The 20,871-nt window shown below is 34.9% G+C and overlaps 1 protein-coding gene across 4 annotated transcripts in view; it reads left to right on the top strand.

The window, feature by feature from the left end:
• The window catches only part of Tenm1 (teneurin transmembrane protein 1), a 796,988-nt gene that overhangs the window by 420,099 nt on the left and 356,018 nt on the right, over nt 1–20,871 (top strand). For all 4 annotated transcript variants that reach the window (XM_015498499.2, XM_048797132.1, XM_048797133.1 and 1 more), the window contains one exon: nt 14,941–15,181. In XM_015498499.2, coding sequence (XP_015353985.1) covers nt 14,941–15,181 — 241 coding nt within the window. The remainder of the gene's footprint in view (nt 1–14,940; nt 15,182–20,871) is intronic.

The following is a 20,871-nucleotide window of genomic DNA, read 5'->3' on the forward strand; positions in this document are numbered from 1 at the left end:
GGCCAATTTGGAAAGCAGTATGGAGATTCCTGGGAAAGCTGGGAATGGAACCACCATTTGACCCAGCTATTGCCCTTCTCGGACTATTCCCTGAAGACCTTAAAAGAGCGTACTACAGGGATACTGCTGCATCGATGTTCATAGCAGCACAATTCACAATCGCTAGACTGTGGAACCAACCCAGATGCCCTTCAATAGATGAATGGATAAAAAAAAATGTGGCATTTATACACAATGGAGTATTATACAGCACTAAAAAATGACAAAATCATGGAATTTGCAGGGAGATGGATGGCATTAGAGCAGATTATGCTTAGTGAAGCTAGCCAATCCCTAAAAAACAAATACCAAATGTCTTCTTTGATATAATGAGAGCAACTAAGAACAAAGCAGGGAGGAAGAGCAGGAAGAAAAGATTAACATTAAACAGATACATGAGGTTGGAGGGAAAGGGAGAGAAAAGGGAAATTGCATGGTAATGGAGGGAGATCCTCATTGTTATACAAAATTACATATAAGAGGTTGTGAGGGGAATGGGAAAATAAACAAGGAGAGAAATGAATTACAGTAGATGGGGTAGAGAGAGAAGATGGGAGGGGAGGGGAGGGGAGATAGTAGAGGATAGGAAAGGTAGCAGAATACAACAGTTACTAATAGGGCATTATGTAAAAATGTAGATGTGTAACCGACGTGACTCTGCAATCTGTATTTGGGGTAAAATTGGGAGTTCAAAACCCACTTGAATCAAATGTATGAAATATGATATGTCAAGAGCTTTGTATTGTTTTGAACAACCAATAAAAAAAATAAAAATAATGTTCAGGGCTCTAGGATATGTTTGTTTTACATTTTCAGTTCTTTCAAATTGAGGTGCTATACAAATTGATTGCATTAGTTGCATTAGCTTATTGTTTTGTGAAAATATATAACTTATGTATAACAAGTTACCAAAATCCATAAAATGTAAAATAACAGTTCACGTTTTTTAAAAGCTAGATATAACCTCCATAGGATTTTTATTTTTTCCCCATAGGATTATTCCATTTTAGAATTTGTCATATCCATGAAACATTACACTATGAATTTGTGTGAGATAGCCTATCATTAGAACTATTTTATTTAGTGACATATGTAATGGTATTGTAGGATTACAATTTGAATTAGCATAATCTTAAACCATCCTCATAATCACTCATTGTTGTAGTTCTAACATTTATTTAGGGGAGGAAAATCCCTATGTGTGAGTCATAGTTTAAGAAAATTCATTTTATTTAAATAGCATTTATTTGAGATCAATTTGGTCCTCTCCATAAATAGAGATGGTTATCATGAATGCCAGTTGCTATATAAAATAATTCTTATTTCATTAATAAATATAGTAAATATATCTAGACTTTAATGTACATAAAGAAAAATAGCATAAATAAATCGCTCAGTTGTCTTTTTAAAGCAGATCTATTAAGCAGTCTTTTCTGGTATTTTGAGAATCAGCTTGGGATAAAATCACACACCAAATAAGTTAGACTGTTGCTGTGGCTCACATAAATTATATAGGTACTATTGAAATCAGGATATTTGTTACTGAAAATTAAAAAAAAATTAATAATGTGTGCAAACTAAATTGGATTAACAAAGTAATCCATTATATAGATTTAATTATTAGTTATTACATAGCAGATTCCAGTTCTACATGGTATCTTCGTTGATTGCAATAAAGATGATTGCCAAGTGTGGTATAAGCACAGTTGATGTGGTTTGCTCTGAAGCCCAGCATAGATACTAGAGTGGCAGAAAATTGAGTCAGTTTAATGTTGTAATACCCAGGACCCTGGACTAGCTTATTCACTTCTCTGAGCCTCATATTCTCCATCTCCATCACAGCATATGACTTTAAAATACTGTGTTTTCATCAGGAAAGTAAAACTTATTCATATCCTCATATCCACATTCTTAATAATGATATTTTTCATAATAGTCCAGTTTTACCACACAATAATTAGGTAAGCAAGAAGGTATAATAAGAGACAATAGAGGACCCAAAATAATCATACTAAGAAGTAGTAAATGAAGCTACTGGTATTCCAAAGTAAGTGTGTATAGATTAATGTTGTGTTTTCATGACATCAGTAGAAGTGATTACAAATTTTTAAGTCAATTATTTCATTTGAGTTATTAAAAAAACCTAATTTGATTCTGCCTCCCCCCAAAAGTAATTAGTACATGTTTTAATGACATATTCATAGCCATAAGTCTCCACGACAACAAAACTGTATAAACGAATTCAGTTGGAAAGTGGAAAGAGGTCTTAACATCTGAGATGCCTTACTTCTCCTCATCTTGAGTGACTGCTCCTAGAGAGAAAAACAAGGGGTTATTTTTCTGGTTTTTACTTTACAGGTACATATCTTAACAGGATATAGAAAAATTCTAGTAGTATCAGCAGCAGCAGCAACAACAACAACAATAAATGCAAATATTTGTTAGTCTTCACTGAATTCTTTGGAAAAAAAAAACCTGGTTTCCTAATCTAAATTCATAGTGGTAATAATTACAATAGTAATTATATTGGTAACTAACATTAACTGAGTTTGTCACATGTACCAGGCACTATGCTTAGCACTTAGCATAAAATCCTGGTCCTATGCCCTTTACATATATTATAGACTATTATTAATACACAATGCTTTACTAAATGATTTGGATACATTGTGAGACAAATCGTCTGCCCCAAATTAGGTTGACATATAGGTACAAAATTGATCAAATATCATTAGCTTATAATGTGGTTATTGGTCTTGATGAGTATATGATAAAATTTGTTTATTTATTTATTATTTATTTTTTTTTTATTGGTTGTTCAAAACATTACACAGCTCATGACATATCATCTTCCATACATTTGATTCAAGTGGGTTATGAACTCCCATTTTTTACCCCAAATACAAGTTGCAGAATCACATCGGTTACACATCCACATTTTTACATAATACCATATTAGTGACTGTTGTATTCTGCTTGTTTATTTATTCACTATGAAAGTTCTACCTATGGAACACAATAGTTCTAAGGAGCAATCGTTGTAGTCTGTTAAGTAGTATTTTGTATATACTATTTTTAAATGTCTCTGAACATTCTGATGCTTTAACCAGCTATCCACAACTCCTTTCCTCATGGGGTTTTCAGCACTTTGAGGGAACTCTTTGAAAGATAGTTTTGCTTGCAGCTGCGCCAGGTGAATAAAGCATCAGATAATATTTGTGCAAGTCTTTGAGGGATGTAGATGAAAGGTGCTTTCCCAATACAAAGCACTAATGCCATATTCATAGAAATGCTTTTTTCACATCCTTTGCCTTAATGTCTGAGTCCTGGGGTGTTATTGCAATAGGTATTTTGGAAATGTATGTATACCTCCAAATCATTTAATATAATGGAAAATGGAAGTGAACACATTCAGAGCTCTTAAAGGAAATTCATGAAACACAGATTGTTATCTGAAGTGAAAGGAACTGAGAACATAATAAGAAAGCTAATCAATAGATGGTGTTTGGTTTAGCTTGGAAGAGTAAAGGATAGGAGTCAACTGTTCTTATATTGACTAATGACTTCAATAATAGCTACTTAGGCCTGTTGGGAAAGAATGAAAAATGTGAAAATTATACATTTTTGAACTATAATGGAGAAGTTTTAAATAACCAAGTATTTTGGATCCAGATAGGTTTTCTCTTAGCTTATTTATCAGATTGTACCTGAATTTTATAGATTTTGTTGGGCTCCTTAATTTGTCCTTCATTTAATATTATTATTTAATATTTAGTCTGTGCCAAGCACTCTAAATGTTGTATACAGATAACCTCACTTAATTTTCATAAACATTAAAAGATGTTTATTATTATCCCAATTTTACAGATGAGGAAATAGGCTTGAAAAGATTTGATTGCTCAAAATCAAACTGAATGTAAATTGCAGAACTGTGATTTAAACCCACATTGGTCTGATTCTAATGTCTGTGACTTACGTACTATATCATTTGAAATATTATGATGTACTTACTAATATAAACAAGTTATGTACAGATGCCATCTGTAAGTAAGTAAACTAATGAAGGAGAAAGTACTTGATTTACCTTATTGAAAAAAAAAAACAAATGAAAGTAAGACATTCCTCTCTTTGTCTTCTACTTCTAATTTAAGTGTTTTCGTAACTTTTTAGGTTCTCTTTTCTTTTGCTTCTCCCATCATTTGTTTTGAAAGTAATAAGTAATAAAAACATATTAGCAAAGCATGAGTTCAACTTTAAAGAAGAAAATGCAGTAATTCAATAGTGGATGATACTTGGCCTTTTATTTTGTATATCTGTACACCTTGACCTACAAGTGACTTTTTATGATCACCACTAGAAGGCCTTGTGATGGAACTGTGATAAGATCTATCCATTTGTCATCCCTAAGTAAGAATGTATGGGAAACACCTAGGCCCTATATTGTGAGTAATGACTAGAGAAAATTGCCCTAGAGCTGCCATAGAAAGAATTTGCACATCAGTGAGCTCCACATTAAGCCTGGGTGACATGACTTCCTGAATAACAGAATCATGTTTTACATATCAGTTTCTGAATACAGATGGTCTGGAAATATAAAAAACAGCAATCCCATACTATGTTGTTTTACACTGAGTTAGTGTCATCTCACTGTGTGGTTTACCAAAACCAACAAACAAGAGCTTTTCTTCATGAAATACAAGGGAAACACAACAGAGCCATGTACATACACCTACATACTAATTTTATTTGTAACCTTTTTGTGGTGCTTATTTACCATTCAAGAGTAAACCAACATAAAAGCAAAGTTGAATCAAATCCAGATTGTCATCATGCCCATCCATGAACCCAAATCACATTCTGTGGTCTGGGCTGGTGTAAACCTCCAATATTAATACACAGAAAGGAGAGCCTGTGCACTCAATCATCGATTTCAGTTTCTACAAGTGACTTCTCTGAGAAAGTGCTTCACATAGCCAATATGTGGTTAATCCTCTGTCCCTCTCAGCATCCCACCTATCAAACATAAAATATTTCCCCTGGTACCTTTTGAAAATTTTATTTAAATTAGCTTAACCAGAAATCCACTTGTTTAAGATACTTGCTTAAAGGAAATAATCACCAATTACTACCTATGAAATATTTTCTTAATTTCTAGAATCACCATTTATATTTATTACTATATTCTCATAATTTCCTCAGTGCATATTCTCATTTTTTCCTTCTGTTTATGCAGGCTGATTTTCTTCCCCTTGAGACAAGCTAATTTTTCAGCTTCCTTAAGGCATCTATACATTACATTAATTTCGGTGTGGGAGCAGTCTCTGAAATCACCATTGTTCAGCTAATCCTAGCTTTGTTATACTATATTCCACTAATTTGTTTATTTTGATGGACATTTTTCATTTGATCCACTAGCAGACACATCTATATCAATATATCAGTACATTTCCTAACTGAGCTACTTTCTCATGACTTCATTAGCCATATTCTAGTTAATGAAGTCTCAAGTGCAATCTATATGTAATTCAAGGCTACATGTGAAAACACATCATTACAAAAGAATTTATCAGATAACTTTTTGTATTCTAGGTGATGTTCATCCAGAATGCTGTATTTTGTTTGGGGAACCATAAAGACCTAGTTAAACTGGAGAGAGTCCAGGGAGATAAGCAGTAATGTAATTGAGGGAATTAATCAGATATTGAAGGAAAAATAAAATAAGTTAAATATGCATAGCTTAGCATAAGCAAAATTTCTAAAGTAGGCTTAGTCATAGGCCTTTGTGTTGGCACCTCCCCCCAAAATAGGTCTATTTAATATCTCACTAAAATACCATGTTGAAAAACAAGAAAATGAAAATTTGTAATAATGAGAACTATTCAATGAACATTTCAAGAAGAAACCTTTTCAGGCACAGGCTGTGCCCACACAATGCCAAAACAGCTGGTAGGAAAGTGAAGAATTCAATCAAATAAGTTATTTGCAATCATAAAACACTCTCCCACCACAGTACCTGTATTTTTTATAAAATAAAACTTCAATGAATTCAAACTTTAAGCTTTTTAAATTCACTCAAATTAGTTAAATTTGACAATAAGCAAAATAATAAATGTACTGAGTAAAATTATGGGCTATGTGTGGAAGATATAAAGATGATTCAGACCCAGATCCTAATACAAGACTTGTACTTGCATAGCTTGAATGCAAAACGGGAAATAAAACTTTTTCCTTTATACAGAACTGTTACTTTCCTACATATATTTCTTAATAGATTCCCTCAGTAACTCAAAAAATGTCAGGCAGAAAGATTGGTGGCAACCAGTATTGTTTTACCAATAGCCATCAAGATCACAATTCTCAACTTTTTGGCCCCAACACATTTGAATAACATGTATATGTGCAAAACATTCCTGTGAGAATACCAGAACTTTTTTTCAATCCTCTAATTTTCAGGTTTTTTGGGAGGTGGGGTAGGAGTAGAGACAGGAAAAAGCAAACCATCATTTCCATAATATGTACTGAATCATTTTACAACCATGTCGATATGGCAATCACCTATTGAAATGGTTTATAAGATCAGATTTTTAGCTGGGTGTGGTGGGACGCACCTATAATCCCAGCAGCTCGGGTGGCTGAGGCAGGAGGAGCTGAAAGCCAGCCTCAGCAAAATCGAGGCACTAAACAACTCGTGAGACTCTGTCTCTACTAAAATATAAAATAGGGCTGGGAATGTGGCTCTGTGGTCAAGTGCCCCTCCCTGAGTTCATTCCCTGGTGCCAAAAAAATAAATAAATAAATCAGGGTTTTACCCAATTCCTGTCACCTCTTTCACTCCTATCTGGGTAAGCATTCAAATGCAACTCTGTGAGAGTGGCACTATTAGAGATACTGCCTTGAAACCACTCTTACCTATTATTTTAAAAATAAATAGTTTGTAAATTTCCTTTATTGTAGAAATAAGTTATCAAAAATTGGTATGTCTTAATCTTGTAGCTGAGAACTGTTGAGCTAGAGCAATAGGCCAAAATATGGGTGAAATTTGAGAAGCATCTGGGTCTTATGAATACTGCTGTAACAGTGCCATCTCTTCCCATTGTCCCAGATGGGAGGTCTTATATACAAGTACAAAAACTGAAACTCCTTTTCACCACTCCACTGGATGTCTACGGGGCCCCTGTATCTCTAAAGTTGTCCGGCAGGGAGGAACTAGAATATAAGGCACCTTTCTCACCAAACAACCAGCCAATCGTGGTTGGGTTGTTGTATTAATAATAAGCAGCAGTTTTTCTCCAGAATTCATTTGCAAAGTTTGGGCAGGGGGTGAAACCTTTCCAGGCTGCCCTAATCCTCATGTTTTGTCTTAATCCTCTGGGACCTGTCTTCTGCTTTATGTTTTCTATTACTCTTCATCTAGCCTACCCTCATTATTTAACATATCATATGTTTGAAAAATATTTTTCTTAGAACTTTAGACACAGTCATAATGTCTTCTTGATTTGTGCCTCAAACATTCAGAGTTTCATTTTTATAAATAACATTAGAATGATTTTCATCCTTTGCCTTTTGAACAAATATAGGGTGACCATTTGTAATAGAATAATAAAAATGAAGTTCTGAAAATGAAAACTTTGTAAAGCTCCAGAATATCTCTTATAGCTAATTTATTAAATAATTCACTGTCAATTAATTCATAACTCTCCATCACCTACTTGCAAATAAATAATGAACTTGGGGATTGAAAATAATTAAAATACCTACATACAACTTTAGTTTGAGTATAAACTAAATATGAAACTTTTAAGGATCATTACTTTTTTATATTTTCTTTTTGATATACTTCACTGGCTAATAATGGAAGCCACAGCATCATTGTCAGCATAAGATAAAACAGGGCAATTATCTATTTCATGTTTCATGGTACATAATGGATAATAGAGTTTCCTTCAAGACTGTGGTGAAAAGGCTTTGGTCAACCACTAATTTTAATTGCTAATTAGTATCATATATTAATATTTAATATTTGACATTTATAATTCCAAGTTTTACCATGAAGTAGAGCCTTTACCATTCTACTTAGAAAAATGATAATTTTTGTAAGGTAACAAATGTATTGGTCCCATTTTTCTTTTCTTTTTAACATTGCCAAACTACTCTGAAAATATAAGCAAGATGTACACATCCTTTATTTTCACAGCAAAGAAAATTACTTTGAGGACTTACTTTAACTTCAGCAAAATAGCATTTGCCACAGCAGGAGCACACACATGCACACTCTCTCACGTTCTCTCTCTCTCTCTCTCTCTCTCTCTCTCTCTCTCTCTCTCTCTTTTCTTGATTTGAAAGTCCTAGTTTGTTTGTCTTAATCTATGTCTGAGATTGAATTAACACACCAGCCACTTATTAGCATAATATTAACTACTATGCCAAAGACTGGCTAATTTCGCTATGTAAAGCTGATATAGTATACAGCACAGGTATATTCCCCCTATAACAGAGACAAATAGATGGACCTGAGGAGGACTGTTTGGGAATCTTTGGCTCATCATTATGCTTGTATCACACATTAGAAAACAGGAAAACTGATGAATTAGCCCTAAAAAATAGAAAGTTTAGACTTTCTGGAGGTAGACCAGCACATACTTTGAAAATAAACATCAGATTATGAAAAGACTGAAGTACAAATACTGGTATCAGCACAAACATGCAAAAGGATTCTTAAGTGCTTCAGTATTGACCTTTTTTATTTCTAGTGGCTGTAACAAAGACCAACCCAGAAATTTACAGAGCATATTATCTATTTTATTTGCTTTAGAAGAGGACCATTCAAAGTCCTCAAAGAGATGTACTTTAAATCTCAAAGTGTGCATGATGTCTCAGGGTAGTGGGAGCCATGCAGAATGCAATACTCCAAAACCATATTGAACCCATTTAAATTATAAATCATCATAATTTATTGTTAGCCTTCCCTCAGAGCTTCTGTGACTCCTATCATTCAGTCATCTGCTTTAATTGTGAATTCTCCTGTTTCTCCCTCTCTCTTTTTCTGTTATTGTCTGTGGTTTGCTCATATACCTGCCTCCCCACACACAAGTATTTATTAAACATTAGCTCTTTTAATATATTTTATTTCTAGTCTCAATATAAGGGTTTGTTTAACTGATGAATCTACTTTTATTAAAAACTGTTGGTACATTAATATTAAAGCAGTATTATTTCAGCCAAAGAAGTGATAAACTATACTTGTTTACTCTATTTTCTTTTGAAAACCAATTTTCTTTATTTTCTTTAAGTCTTTAATAATAATTATAAGCTTGAGAATAGAAGTGTCCACAGCCAGATACACTTAATATTAATTTAATAATCCTTGAACACTATGAAGTTAATGCATATTAGCCATAACATGCACATTTATAAAGCACCTCCTTACAGATATGAAAACTCCTCATAACAAGTAAAGTACTGTAAATTAGAAATATGTGTTTAGAACTGAGTAGTAATAGTTAATACTAATAACAAACCTCTCATTTCCTTAAGCCTGATTCCTTTTATTCCCTCTCCTACCTAGGAGGACAGCACTGAAAAGCAACCAAAAGAGCCACAGGCATAATTGGTCTTTGAGATACTTGACATAGTAATTATGGCAATAACCCTTGGTGTTCTGATGTTTTTTGCACATGTAGATTACTATGTTCTTTATAGGCATTAATTAATATTGCCTTATAAGAGTTAAGGAAGGTAGTTAAAACTAATATAGGCCTATAATTCCATAGCAAAAACCCTTTGGAGTCCACGTTTCTCAGAATTTAGAATTTTTCAGATTTTGCAAAGGCAATACTGTGTGCATACTGTATATTATATAATACCAAGTGGGGTATTGGCTAGCACTCTTAATAAAATGCATTAGTATATTCACAGTTAAGGGTATATAAATTCACTAAATGAGGTAAAGATAATATGTATCCATTCAGGTCAGGATTTCCCTCCAAAAGAATTGGAAAAATAAAACAACAGTTTTTAGGGATCTCCTTATTCCAGGATTACAAATAAAGAATTGGAAAGCTACTTTTCTCTTGGCCAATGAGATAATGAAACATAAACTAAGGCCAGGAAGTACAGACATGGCTTCTGACCATGAGTTATAGGAATATATGTGCCCCTTTTGGCAACATATACTGCATGATAACTTTTGAAAAAAAAGGCGTATTTGAAGGAATACTATCATTGAATCCCTAAAGAAAAGAATGATCGGTTTATTACATAGATCTTGGGAAAACTGGGCATATGTTACATGGGTCAAATTTTCAAGGAAAATTATCTCTTTGTCATTACTGTAATGCTAGCAATATTTATTTTTAATACCTACAAAAATTACTTTGCATGTTCAGTCAGTTCTTCTACAATGATTGTTTTTAAAACGTTAATTTGTTCCCTTGCTATTGGTATATATATCTGAGAACAGTTTGAACTTAAGGCAAATTTTGTGGGTTTTCCATCTGTTAAAAACACTAGATAAATGCAGAAAACTGCATACAGCAGAATGAGCTGTGTAAGAAGACACAAAATGAATACTTGCATACACCTGAAATATTCACCAGCTACCTCAGTTCACCACTTGTGCTGAGAGCTTCACTCATCCACATCTGGTTTTAGAACTTTTGGTTCTAGTCAGATAACCCTCATTCTACCACTTTACAAGAACTCACTATTTGTAACCTTTACAACACCCAGTTTCAATAGCAAGCTTCAGATCATTTTAAAGGTAAATTATCATATTTGGTATGGCATACATGTATTTAACTACTAATATGTATAAAACTGCCAGCATTTCTACTAGGTTCCTTTTTAAAAAAATGTGTCACTCATAGTGTTTTATAGTGTAGTGCCCAACACCATTTTTCTCATCAAGTTTTTTTTTTCCCATGTGTGATTTTGCACAGTACAGTGAATTTTAGAAATGCAGGCATCACCTTATAACAGAACTGACTATATGTGTTAATGAAATGTAAGGGTCAAAACACCCTGATAGTTTGCCACATGGTGTTTCTGAGCAGAGATACTCTAATTTCTGGTGAAAACGTTCTCTAACACATGATCCAAATTAAGGTTTATTTGCAAGAGGAGAAAAAAGGATATGTTTAACCACTTTCCCAGTTACCTTTTGGAGATAAGGAGAGTGTTGTTTCTGAAGGCTCAAACTTCTACTGACAGTTCTCTTACACCAAAAAATGTCTTAGATCTACAGTTTGGAGGACGTAGTCCTTTGAGAAATTATCTTTCCAAGTTTTTTTTTAGGACCTCAAACCTGAAACTGGCTCCTCTCCAAGTATTAGACCTTTCCATCTGAAAACTTAATTTACTTTCAGAAAGCTCTATAAGTATGTCTGGGTATCTACATTTGCATAATCACCACTCCGTCCCTTCTCCCTTGCTTCTTTCTTTCTCTTGAGCACAGAAGTATACATTTTCCAGATTATTTTGGAAGTGAGTGCATGTGACTCTTAACCCCCCGGAATTGGTGTTCCAGAGCTCCTGACACTGAACACTAATGTATTTTTCATTAGTGTTTAATGTTGGGAAATCCTATTTCATGGAGCCCAAGGATTAAATTACTTCATTTGGGAGGGAACAAGTGCATTCCCCATCTTTTTCCTGAGGTTAAAAAAAAAATGAATGAATCTGAGATCATTTGCATTTCATAAGGGCTTAAGGTCTGGATATATTCCACTCAGTGTAACAATCCAATATTGTGAAAGTGTTTAAAGACAGTATTAACTAGTAAAGAAAACTTAGCATATGAAATATGGGAATAAAAATACATAGTAAAAGAGATAAAATATGTATATATATTTATACTTATACATGTATAAACATATATATATATATACACATATATAATCAGAGTGACTATACAAAGCAATTCTTCCTGCAGCAGAAATATTATAATACCATGATTACAATTTTCAATGAAAAAAAAATTTTTGTCATTTTTCATAAAACTAAGAGAGTTGCAAAGATTTGAAACAGTAAATCCAGGTGATCATGAGTGTGTATCTTTCTTTTGAAAAACTGTATTGAATAGAAACTTTATTTTGAACAACTGTGCTGATAGAAATGTGTACCAATTAGGAGAGTAGATGTCATATGTGTTGTTTCAAGGTTTTCTAAGCCTAACATCTAAAAAGAATTCTTCCTCTGACACTGGATCTCACACTTTGCTTCCATTTCCTTATGTCATTAAATCATTTCCCATAAGTGGCTTTAGATAGCAAATCTGTAGTGTGTCACTAGTACTCTTTTGACATCATGGAGGAGTATTATTTTAAAGACCCTCTTCAGGGTATTGTTGTTCTTCCCCATGGCTCTGGGAGAGATTCCAAATAGACCTCCAAGGGAGAAACCTACTTTTCAGTGAACAATTGAATATATATCCAGTGACTGCATTAGAATGAGAGCCTAAGGGAACACTAAAATGGGGTTCACTAGATTCCCTCAGCCAGTCAAATCCTTTTCAATGAGTAAAAACTTTTAGGGATCTTGCTCTCCACCCAGGACTGTGCTAAATGCTATGCAGTGTATAAGACAAGTAAAAGTTGACTTTGCTTTAAGAAATGTATAGTCTATTATGGGTGATAAGATAAAATACATAGGACATCAAGAGAATGCCATAATATTGCATACTCAGGGATCAAATTTATTGTAAGAATAGTGTTAGTCAGAGAAGAGTCATATTTACTTACCAAAATAGCATAACAGAAAGAGTACTGGGCTGGGAATCATCAGACATAGGCAGGAAAATTCATGTAAGATGAATAAATGAACAAGTTACTTCACCTCTTGGAGCTTTAGGTTCTTCATGTGTAGCTGAACTAGATGACCTTATGTTTCTACTACATTTAAAAAACAAATAACTACTGACATACTGTTCAAACACATTTTACATCAATAAATTTAATCATTAGGAAAAAGGATTATTATCTCCATTTTATAAATGAGAGGTTAAACTTCTATGTGATGGGCAGAACTTAAACCCAGATTTGTCATACCTCCAAATCCTATACTCCTTCCAGTATACATTACATAACCTTGCCTTCTGGCCTACATTTCATGAGTTATGGTCTAAGAGGAAAACAGACATGTAAACATAAATAAAAATGCCAGAAAACTTAGGGATTCAGTGTCTCTCTATCTTAAGAAGGAAATGAGAACTTGTATTACAGAAATCTGCAGTACAGGGAATAGATCATTGACCAGAGAGTCAGGAGATGTGGGTTCTAGTCTCAGCCACAGCACTAATTTGTCAAGTGTTCCTGGACAAGTTTTCTCATCTGCAAAATGAAAGGATTTCTGTGCTTCTCTGAGTCCCAAGATTGGAGAGCATACATCTAGTTATGGTTATGAGTATGAGCACAGAGACTTAAAAAATTAATGAGATGTTAAGTACTGGTGATGACATTTTAGTGGATATGGGATTTGGGCTGAGCCTGGAATAATGGGGGTGATTTCGAAAATTAATGAGGCATTTTAAGTACACAAAGAGAGCTGACCACCTAAAAGAATCCTTTATGAATGAATGATCATCACTCCCTTCGTTATCCATCTTTGATACAATTCAAATTGTCATATAGCAAGTTTATTTAAAAGGGTGCCACCTGTACTAGAAAATTCAGCTAAGAATTTGTCATGTTTTGAGGACAGTAATATTGTTTTAAAATATGAAAACCATGCCAATGTCTTTCAAATTGTGTCTGAGGTGGAAGAATTGAAAGAAGTATTTTTTTTTCTGTGATCAGTCACTGCATAGTGTGCACAAACCAGCTGAGCCCTTTGCTAGGCATCGAAAGCCTCTAGCATTTTTCTGCTTTTCAGCTCTCAGTCATTGGGGAGTGGGACAAAGCCATTCTGTCTACAAAGTTTATCCAGAACATGCTGGTGTTACAAGCAATCACTTGACATCTATTATGTTTCTCCTGTGGAAGAGAGGTGGCTATCAGCTACAATAGTGATTTCTTTTCAAAGGGGTTTAATTGGGGTATTTCTCATTGGGCCAAATCTAACTCACTGTCTTTATGTGTGCCTGCCAGGAAAGCAGTGGAAAAATACCAAACAATAGCAAGAACAGAAGTCTGAGGATGGCTGTCCCAGGCTGCCCCCTCCACAAACAAGCAGAAAAAAAAAAAAAATTAAAACAGTCTCCCTGCTGCCTAAACTGCTGCTAATATGGCAGGGCTCCTAGAAAGGTGTGGCAAGGGTGGGGGAGGGGTGCAGATTGCACCTTGAATGGCCCTGGAAATACGAATTGTAACTGGAACAAACTCCTTTTAGCCTACCTTTTACAAGTAGCACTCTAAAGTAGGGGGCTGAGGAAAAGATCAGTTTCACGCAGATGAGTTACACACTTGTGAGCTGCTTTTCTGAAGTATGGATTTGCTCTTTTTTCTGAGGTAAGCCAGAAGGTGGCCTTATATTTTTATTTGAAGTGCCAAATGGTTTTCCTTGCAATGAATTTGTGCCTTTCAGTGGTATTTTCCAAAGTGAGATTTTTGCAACCCATGGAAATCAGCTCACTTCTGTTCTGTAACTTAGCGTCTTGTTGATGATTTATTTGTTCAGTAGCAGAAACTATGACAAATTGTGTGAGGCGACCTCATTTACTTTTTAGTTGCTGCAGCCCTGAAGAATTTACATGGAAATGCAACTGTGAATGTTTTACATTTCATGAGCATGCTGCACGTGCTTTTGTAAGTTAAGTGGTATTTTTACAGATACACTGAACTTAAAACTCTTCCCCCACACCACAGGTTATATTATCTGAAATCCTGGTAAGTCTGTCATGCTGCGTTTCTCAGACTGCCAAGAAGGAGAGTAAATCTCTATTTTGTGTTTTTCTTCATTCTTTTTTAGAAATGCAGAGCAGCCCACACAACCAGTTCACCTTCAGACCCCTCCCACCGCCACCTCCGCCTCCGCATGCCTGCACCTGTGCCAGGAAGCCACCCCCTACAGCGGACTCTCTTCAGAGGAGATCAATGACTACCCGCAGCCAGCCCAGCCCGGCTGCTCCAGCTCCCCCAACCAGTACACAGGATTCGGTTCATCTGCATAACAGCTGGGTCTTGAATAGCAACATACCATTGGAGACCAGGTACTTGAACTATTATTTATTACACTCAACTTAAATATTAGCAGAGGATGATTCCACTGATTGTAGAAACTCATCTCACCATAGTTATCTGCTGAGACACACAAATTCACACCTAGATACACATCCAGATGCATGGGCAAAAGGGCAGGGCCCTCCAAAGCACTCAGGGGCTTACATCTACATCTGGGCACACTCACAGTCACGGATCAAATCAGATACACATGTAAAGATGAAAATGCAGATGCATAAACATCTCACTGTCAGATACCCACAAAAACATGAAATGACATAATTATCTAAGCTGTCACTGCAGCTTCAAAGTGAAATGTATTTGTCCCTTGTTTGAATATGGTAAATTGTCCTGCACTATTACAGGAAAATCCAAACAATCAGAGGAACAGTGATAGTTTCCATTTTTATTTATTATAAGATTATTTGAAAAAGTAAATTGCCTTTAAATATTTTTTTTGAAAAGTATTTATTTGCCTCATGAAGGGGAAGTATAAGTGTGACTTAAAAAAAAACTAGATTCTGATTTTGGGATGAAGTTTGGTCTTTTGAGTAAAAAGAAATGCTATTGTTTTTCTGTCAGTTCACATATTTAGGTTTCCAGATTAAGTCCTGAAGTATTTGTCATGTGATTAAAATTCTACTCCTCCAAAATTCTAGGTCCCTTAATCATGATAGACTTTAGCACTAAGTGGGATTAATTGAGAAATTAATCATCATTTCTAATCACTTGTTCTTAAATCCAAAATTACAGCTTTCAGGACTGGAGGTGTGGTTCAGTGATAGAGCAAGTCCTGGTATGCATAAGGCCCTAGGTTCAATCCACAGCATCACCAACAAATTACAACTTTCTGTTAGCATAGAAAAACATGAACTAAGAAAACTCAGAATTCTGTTCTCTTTCAAATTCAAGAAGTTTACATTGTCTTCTGTATGCTTTAACTTTTCCTAAAGACATTTATACGTTAGCAATGGGTATAATATACTACTTGATAAACAGTGTCTGATATCAACTTCTAATAACTTCTGAGAATCAGAAAAGAAAAGGAAGTACTAATAAAATCAAATTATAAAACTTTTTTTCTTAGCAGCACGTTAAATTAAATGCCAGCTGTGGCATCAGAATGTCACCATCAACAATTGGAAAGTACTATAGATCAAGTCAGATAAACTCTGTATCATCTATCACTTATCAGATTAAATGGGCTCATGAATATTTTTTTTTCCTGTCATTTCCCAAGAGAAAATATGGCAGCACCTATGGGGAAGATAACACAAATGGAACAGTACTAATTACTAATGGCAGGGTTGTTTTTTTTTTTTTTTTTTTTCAATTAAAAGAGGAGAGTAAAGAGAAAAACAGAATAATGTATATTGTCTTCAAAGAGTTTTCAAACAGTGGTGATTTCTTCATTCTTCTTTTGATTTCATTTGCAAAGCTTAGGGATAGAGTACTGAGGAAACAGTGGGCAAATATGGTTAACTAGCAGTTCTGACAGGCAAACGTACTCCTTTCCTCTATGAAGCCAAATAACAGGAAATCTGGAAGGAGGGTGGGCATGGGCTCAGGCAAATGGAGAGAAAAAACTATTCTTATTTGAAATGTACATCTAGGCGTGTTTGTACAAACTGCACCCACGGACCTTCTGTATCTATGCAAGGAATGTATTAATTGGTCTCAGTTTCATAAGACGCAGAGAAGAACATAAGTTTTCATGTAAGATTGAGCCGAGAACCTTTTTAGTGCATTTGAAAATATATTCAGCATCTCAAAAATGAGTTAAAAATACCTAGAAGACATATCAGGTTGATCAACTAGAATTTTCCAAATATATCCTTTAAAATGTTCATTTCAGATTCATTCAATAAAAAGGTTACTGTGGGTACACAGGAAGTTGTGCATGAGCTGTGTAGCAGAACCTCTCCAATTCTCAGATTCCTCATCTGTAAAAAAAATGGCTGGAACTCTAGCACAGTGGTAAAGTGTGTGGTTGGTCTATACAAGGCCCTGTGTTTGTTTATTCCTCCACCTCAACCCCCACCAAAACTGCCTTCTATAGCCAGTTTTTAGGAAGGTCAAATTAGTGGAGACACTTTATACAGTGGCTCATAAACTGTAAAGCACTACCCAATTGAAAAGTAATGTTATTACGACTCAAACAACTACTAGAAGGGTTTTTTTTCCCTATTTTTTTTTTTTGTCTTTTAAAAATGTTTTTATTAGTGCATTCTAGTTATACATACTAGGGGTTCATTTTGACATAACCATACATGAATGGAATATGATTTGCTTTTTTTAGTCTCCAATGCTTCCCCTTTCTATTTTTAATCCTTCCCCTGTTCTCGTTCCTCTACTCTCATGGTTGGAAAGTTCTTTTTGAACCAAAATCTGGCTCTTCTTACTTGTGCCCATTTTCCCTTGATCTAGGTCTAATAGAATAAATAAAATTCCTCTCACACTTGATAGCCCTTCACTATTCCTGAGTCTGCTCTTTGGGTGAAAAGGGTTCTCCAGTTACTTTACCTGTTCTTCACATTTACTGGTTTCAAACCATCCTTCTTGGTCTCCTTTAGAACACACTCCAGTCTGTCCAAACAGTTCTTGAAAGATAATGTTCAAGGCTGAATTCAGGTGTGGGTTATTCGGTTCTCTGGTTGTAGGGAGCAGAGTGCATACTGATTGCCTTGAGTAATTGAGAGTATCTTTTTAGTTTTTGATATTAATCCCTGGGAACCCAGAAAGCAGTGGTCAACACCCAAAGGAAGACCACAGCCTAGAGATCTCTGATATTAATAAGACCCAGAAACGCTCTGCATTTTTGTTCTGATCCCTTCTTTGCCTAATAGCATATTCTTTACATTGGCTCAATCTTTCTTTTTTCTACTGCATAGTTTCTATTTTATCATAGAAAAGTATGGTTTCACTGTACCACATAACTCCAAGTGTACCCCCTGACACCTCTAACCTTATTCCTTTAGCTGTATTATGTCTCATTGCTTTATTTCTAGGTTCAGAAACCTAAGAAAGGGAATTAGATTAATCCTGTTCATCTCTTTTGTACTACACTGTTTTTAAGTGTCTTAGTAAATCCTGTCAGTTATTCTTTCAGTCAGCTGAGCCTAAGGGAGACAAAAATGATATGTTTTAACAAAGTAACATGGCCACCTATGGATGGATGCCTCTTGAGCAAGAGCTGGGAACAGATCTGATGCCCCTTAAATGGAACTGTTACTAGTCACCTCAACCAATTCATTCAGAGTTATGGGCTATGACCAACAATCAGTCACCTCCCTTGTTTAATGATTATTTCTTTGTTTGGCCATATGACACTACTGATATACATTAAGAATACACGTAAATAAACTCCTAAAACTTTTAAACAAGTTCCAAGGCTAAGCCATATTTTATTCTACAATAATATAACTGAAACTTTTAAAATTATATGTTTAAGAAAGAGAGTCTAGGAAGATGTTTAGATCCTTGATCTGGCCTAATTCAATTCCATGTTGTTAGCATGTGGAGATGTAGCTAAATTCTGATTCTGCCATGCCAAGTGTTTGCTTTACTCCAATATTTGCGTAGTATGTCAGTTGTGTTTGATATACATTTCATTATTATCTAAGTCATTAATAAAAATTTTACATAGAACTAGATCAAGATCAGAGCACTGTAGCATGCCACTAGAAACCTCTCTGCAAGTTGACCTTTACTTGTCAGGCAGCATTCTTTTACTAGCATATAACTTACACTTTTCCATCTTGTTCATAGGAATAGCAAGGGACTTTGACAGATGATTTGCTAATATTTGGATACTGTATGCCTACATTTTTACTGATTTGATAATCTAATAACCGATTCAAAAATAGAAATGAAATATTTATTTAATATGACTTCTTCTTAGAGAATTTATTCTATGTTGTCATGATTACTATTTTATCCTAGGTACTCACAAGCCATTCTTTTAATAACCTGTTCTAAAATTTTTCACTTAATCTCCATGATGTTTCATGGTGTAGTCTAAGGAGACTATAAGCTTCTTATCCCTTTTGAAAACTAAAGCCAATGTTTGCCATCTCCAATCTGTTGCCACATTTTACCCATACCATAGTCTCTGAAACATTAACAACTGTGACTAAGTGATAAAATCTACAAGAGCTTTCACCATTCTGGGATAGAATTTTAATTCATTTAGAACAGTCAGATGCCTTTTAATGAACAACTACTTCATAAGGCTGTTGTGAGGATTAAATGAGTTAATATTTGCAATGTGCTTAGAGCATCAATGAACATAGTAAGCACTTGGTAAATAGTAGTGATGATAATATCAATAATAATAATACATATTGCTTCTACTTTTTTGTCCCAATCTATTTCTTTCTTCATCTAATTAAAGGTGTTTCTGTCCTTATGTTCACAGTATCCCCCAAGTTAATACATACAACATCATTCCACTTCATTTCTTGGCGAGCTTTTAAATAGAATATACTCTTTCATCACTATATTCCACTCTGTAGCACCAACCCCCTTCCCCATGTTTTGATGATACATACTTGTGAGGCTTTGTAAGACTGTGCTGTGATCAATTTCCAAAACAACTTTGGATTGCTTCCTGCTTACTGTCATTCAGAGAATCAAGGTTGTGACTACCTAGTTCATTCAGGACTGTATCCTGCCCTGAACCTTCCCTTTCTTAGAGATCATTAGTCGATTGACCTCTACCTCCAAACCTTCTTTTAGTATATTCAATACCTGGATTACCTTTTTTTGGGTGAGGGATCTTTTGCAACCTAGGAAGATGGGCATATTGCCAAATCTGGAGAGGCTGACTAATTTGTGTGTGCTCCAATGTTTCAGGACTAAGCTACCTATATTGTTGTCAACCTAGACATATTACCTAACTTCTGTGGACCTCAGTTATGCCATCTTTTATGTGGAGAAAACGATAGCCCTTCCTTGTGGGGTTATTTCAAGAATTGAATAAGAAAATACATATGAAATATCTATTCCAAGCCAGACTCCTAGATAGTGTACAATAAATATTATTAATTCAGTATAAAGGCCTGGCACTGACCTGCTGGCAAAGGAGACGAATTCAGAGTCACTACCATTCAGAGAGCCACATTAGCTTTAAATGTTGTTTGAACATCCAGTATTCACATATATCCTCCCAGTCTGTGGATTATTGAGTGCATCCAGCCCAGTAAGACATTTATTGGTAATTCCTTGTGCACTGAGGCTACTATAAGGACTAAGAATCCCTGAACTTCAAAAACTATGGTCTAGTATTAGTCACAAGGATAATAGCTAAAAATATAGCATTGCTATATGTGAAGCACTGCTCTAACCCCCTTATGAATCAATCACTTACACTAGTGCCCTTTGTGGTAGGTACTATTTTTAAAAATTTTTATTTTTAGTTGTAGATGGAAATAATACCTTTATTTAATTTATTTATTTTGATGTGGTGCTCAGGTTCAAACCTAGTGCCTCACACATGCTAGGCAAGTGCTTCACCACTGAGGTGTACTTCCAACCCCTGTGGTAGGTATTATTAGTGCCACCATCCTCAGAGATGAAGAAACTGAGGTACTGAGAAGTTAAGGAGCTTTGCAAGATCCCATAATTACAACATACAGGAACCACACCAGGTTTTGAATACAGGTTAAATCTAAGGTCATCA

This window comes from Marmota marmota, unplaced genomic scaffold (genome assembly GCF_001458135.2).
Source record: "Marmota marmota marmota unplaced genomic scaffold, marMar, whole genome shotgun sequence".
Lineage (NCBI taxonomy): Eukaryota > Metazoa > Chordata > Mammalia > Rodentia > Sciuridae > Marmota > Marmota marmota.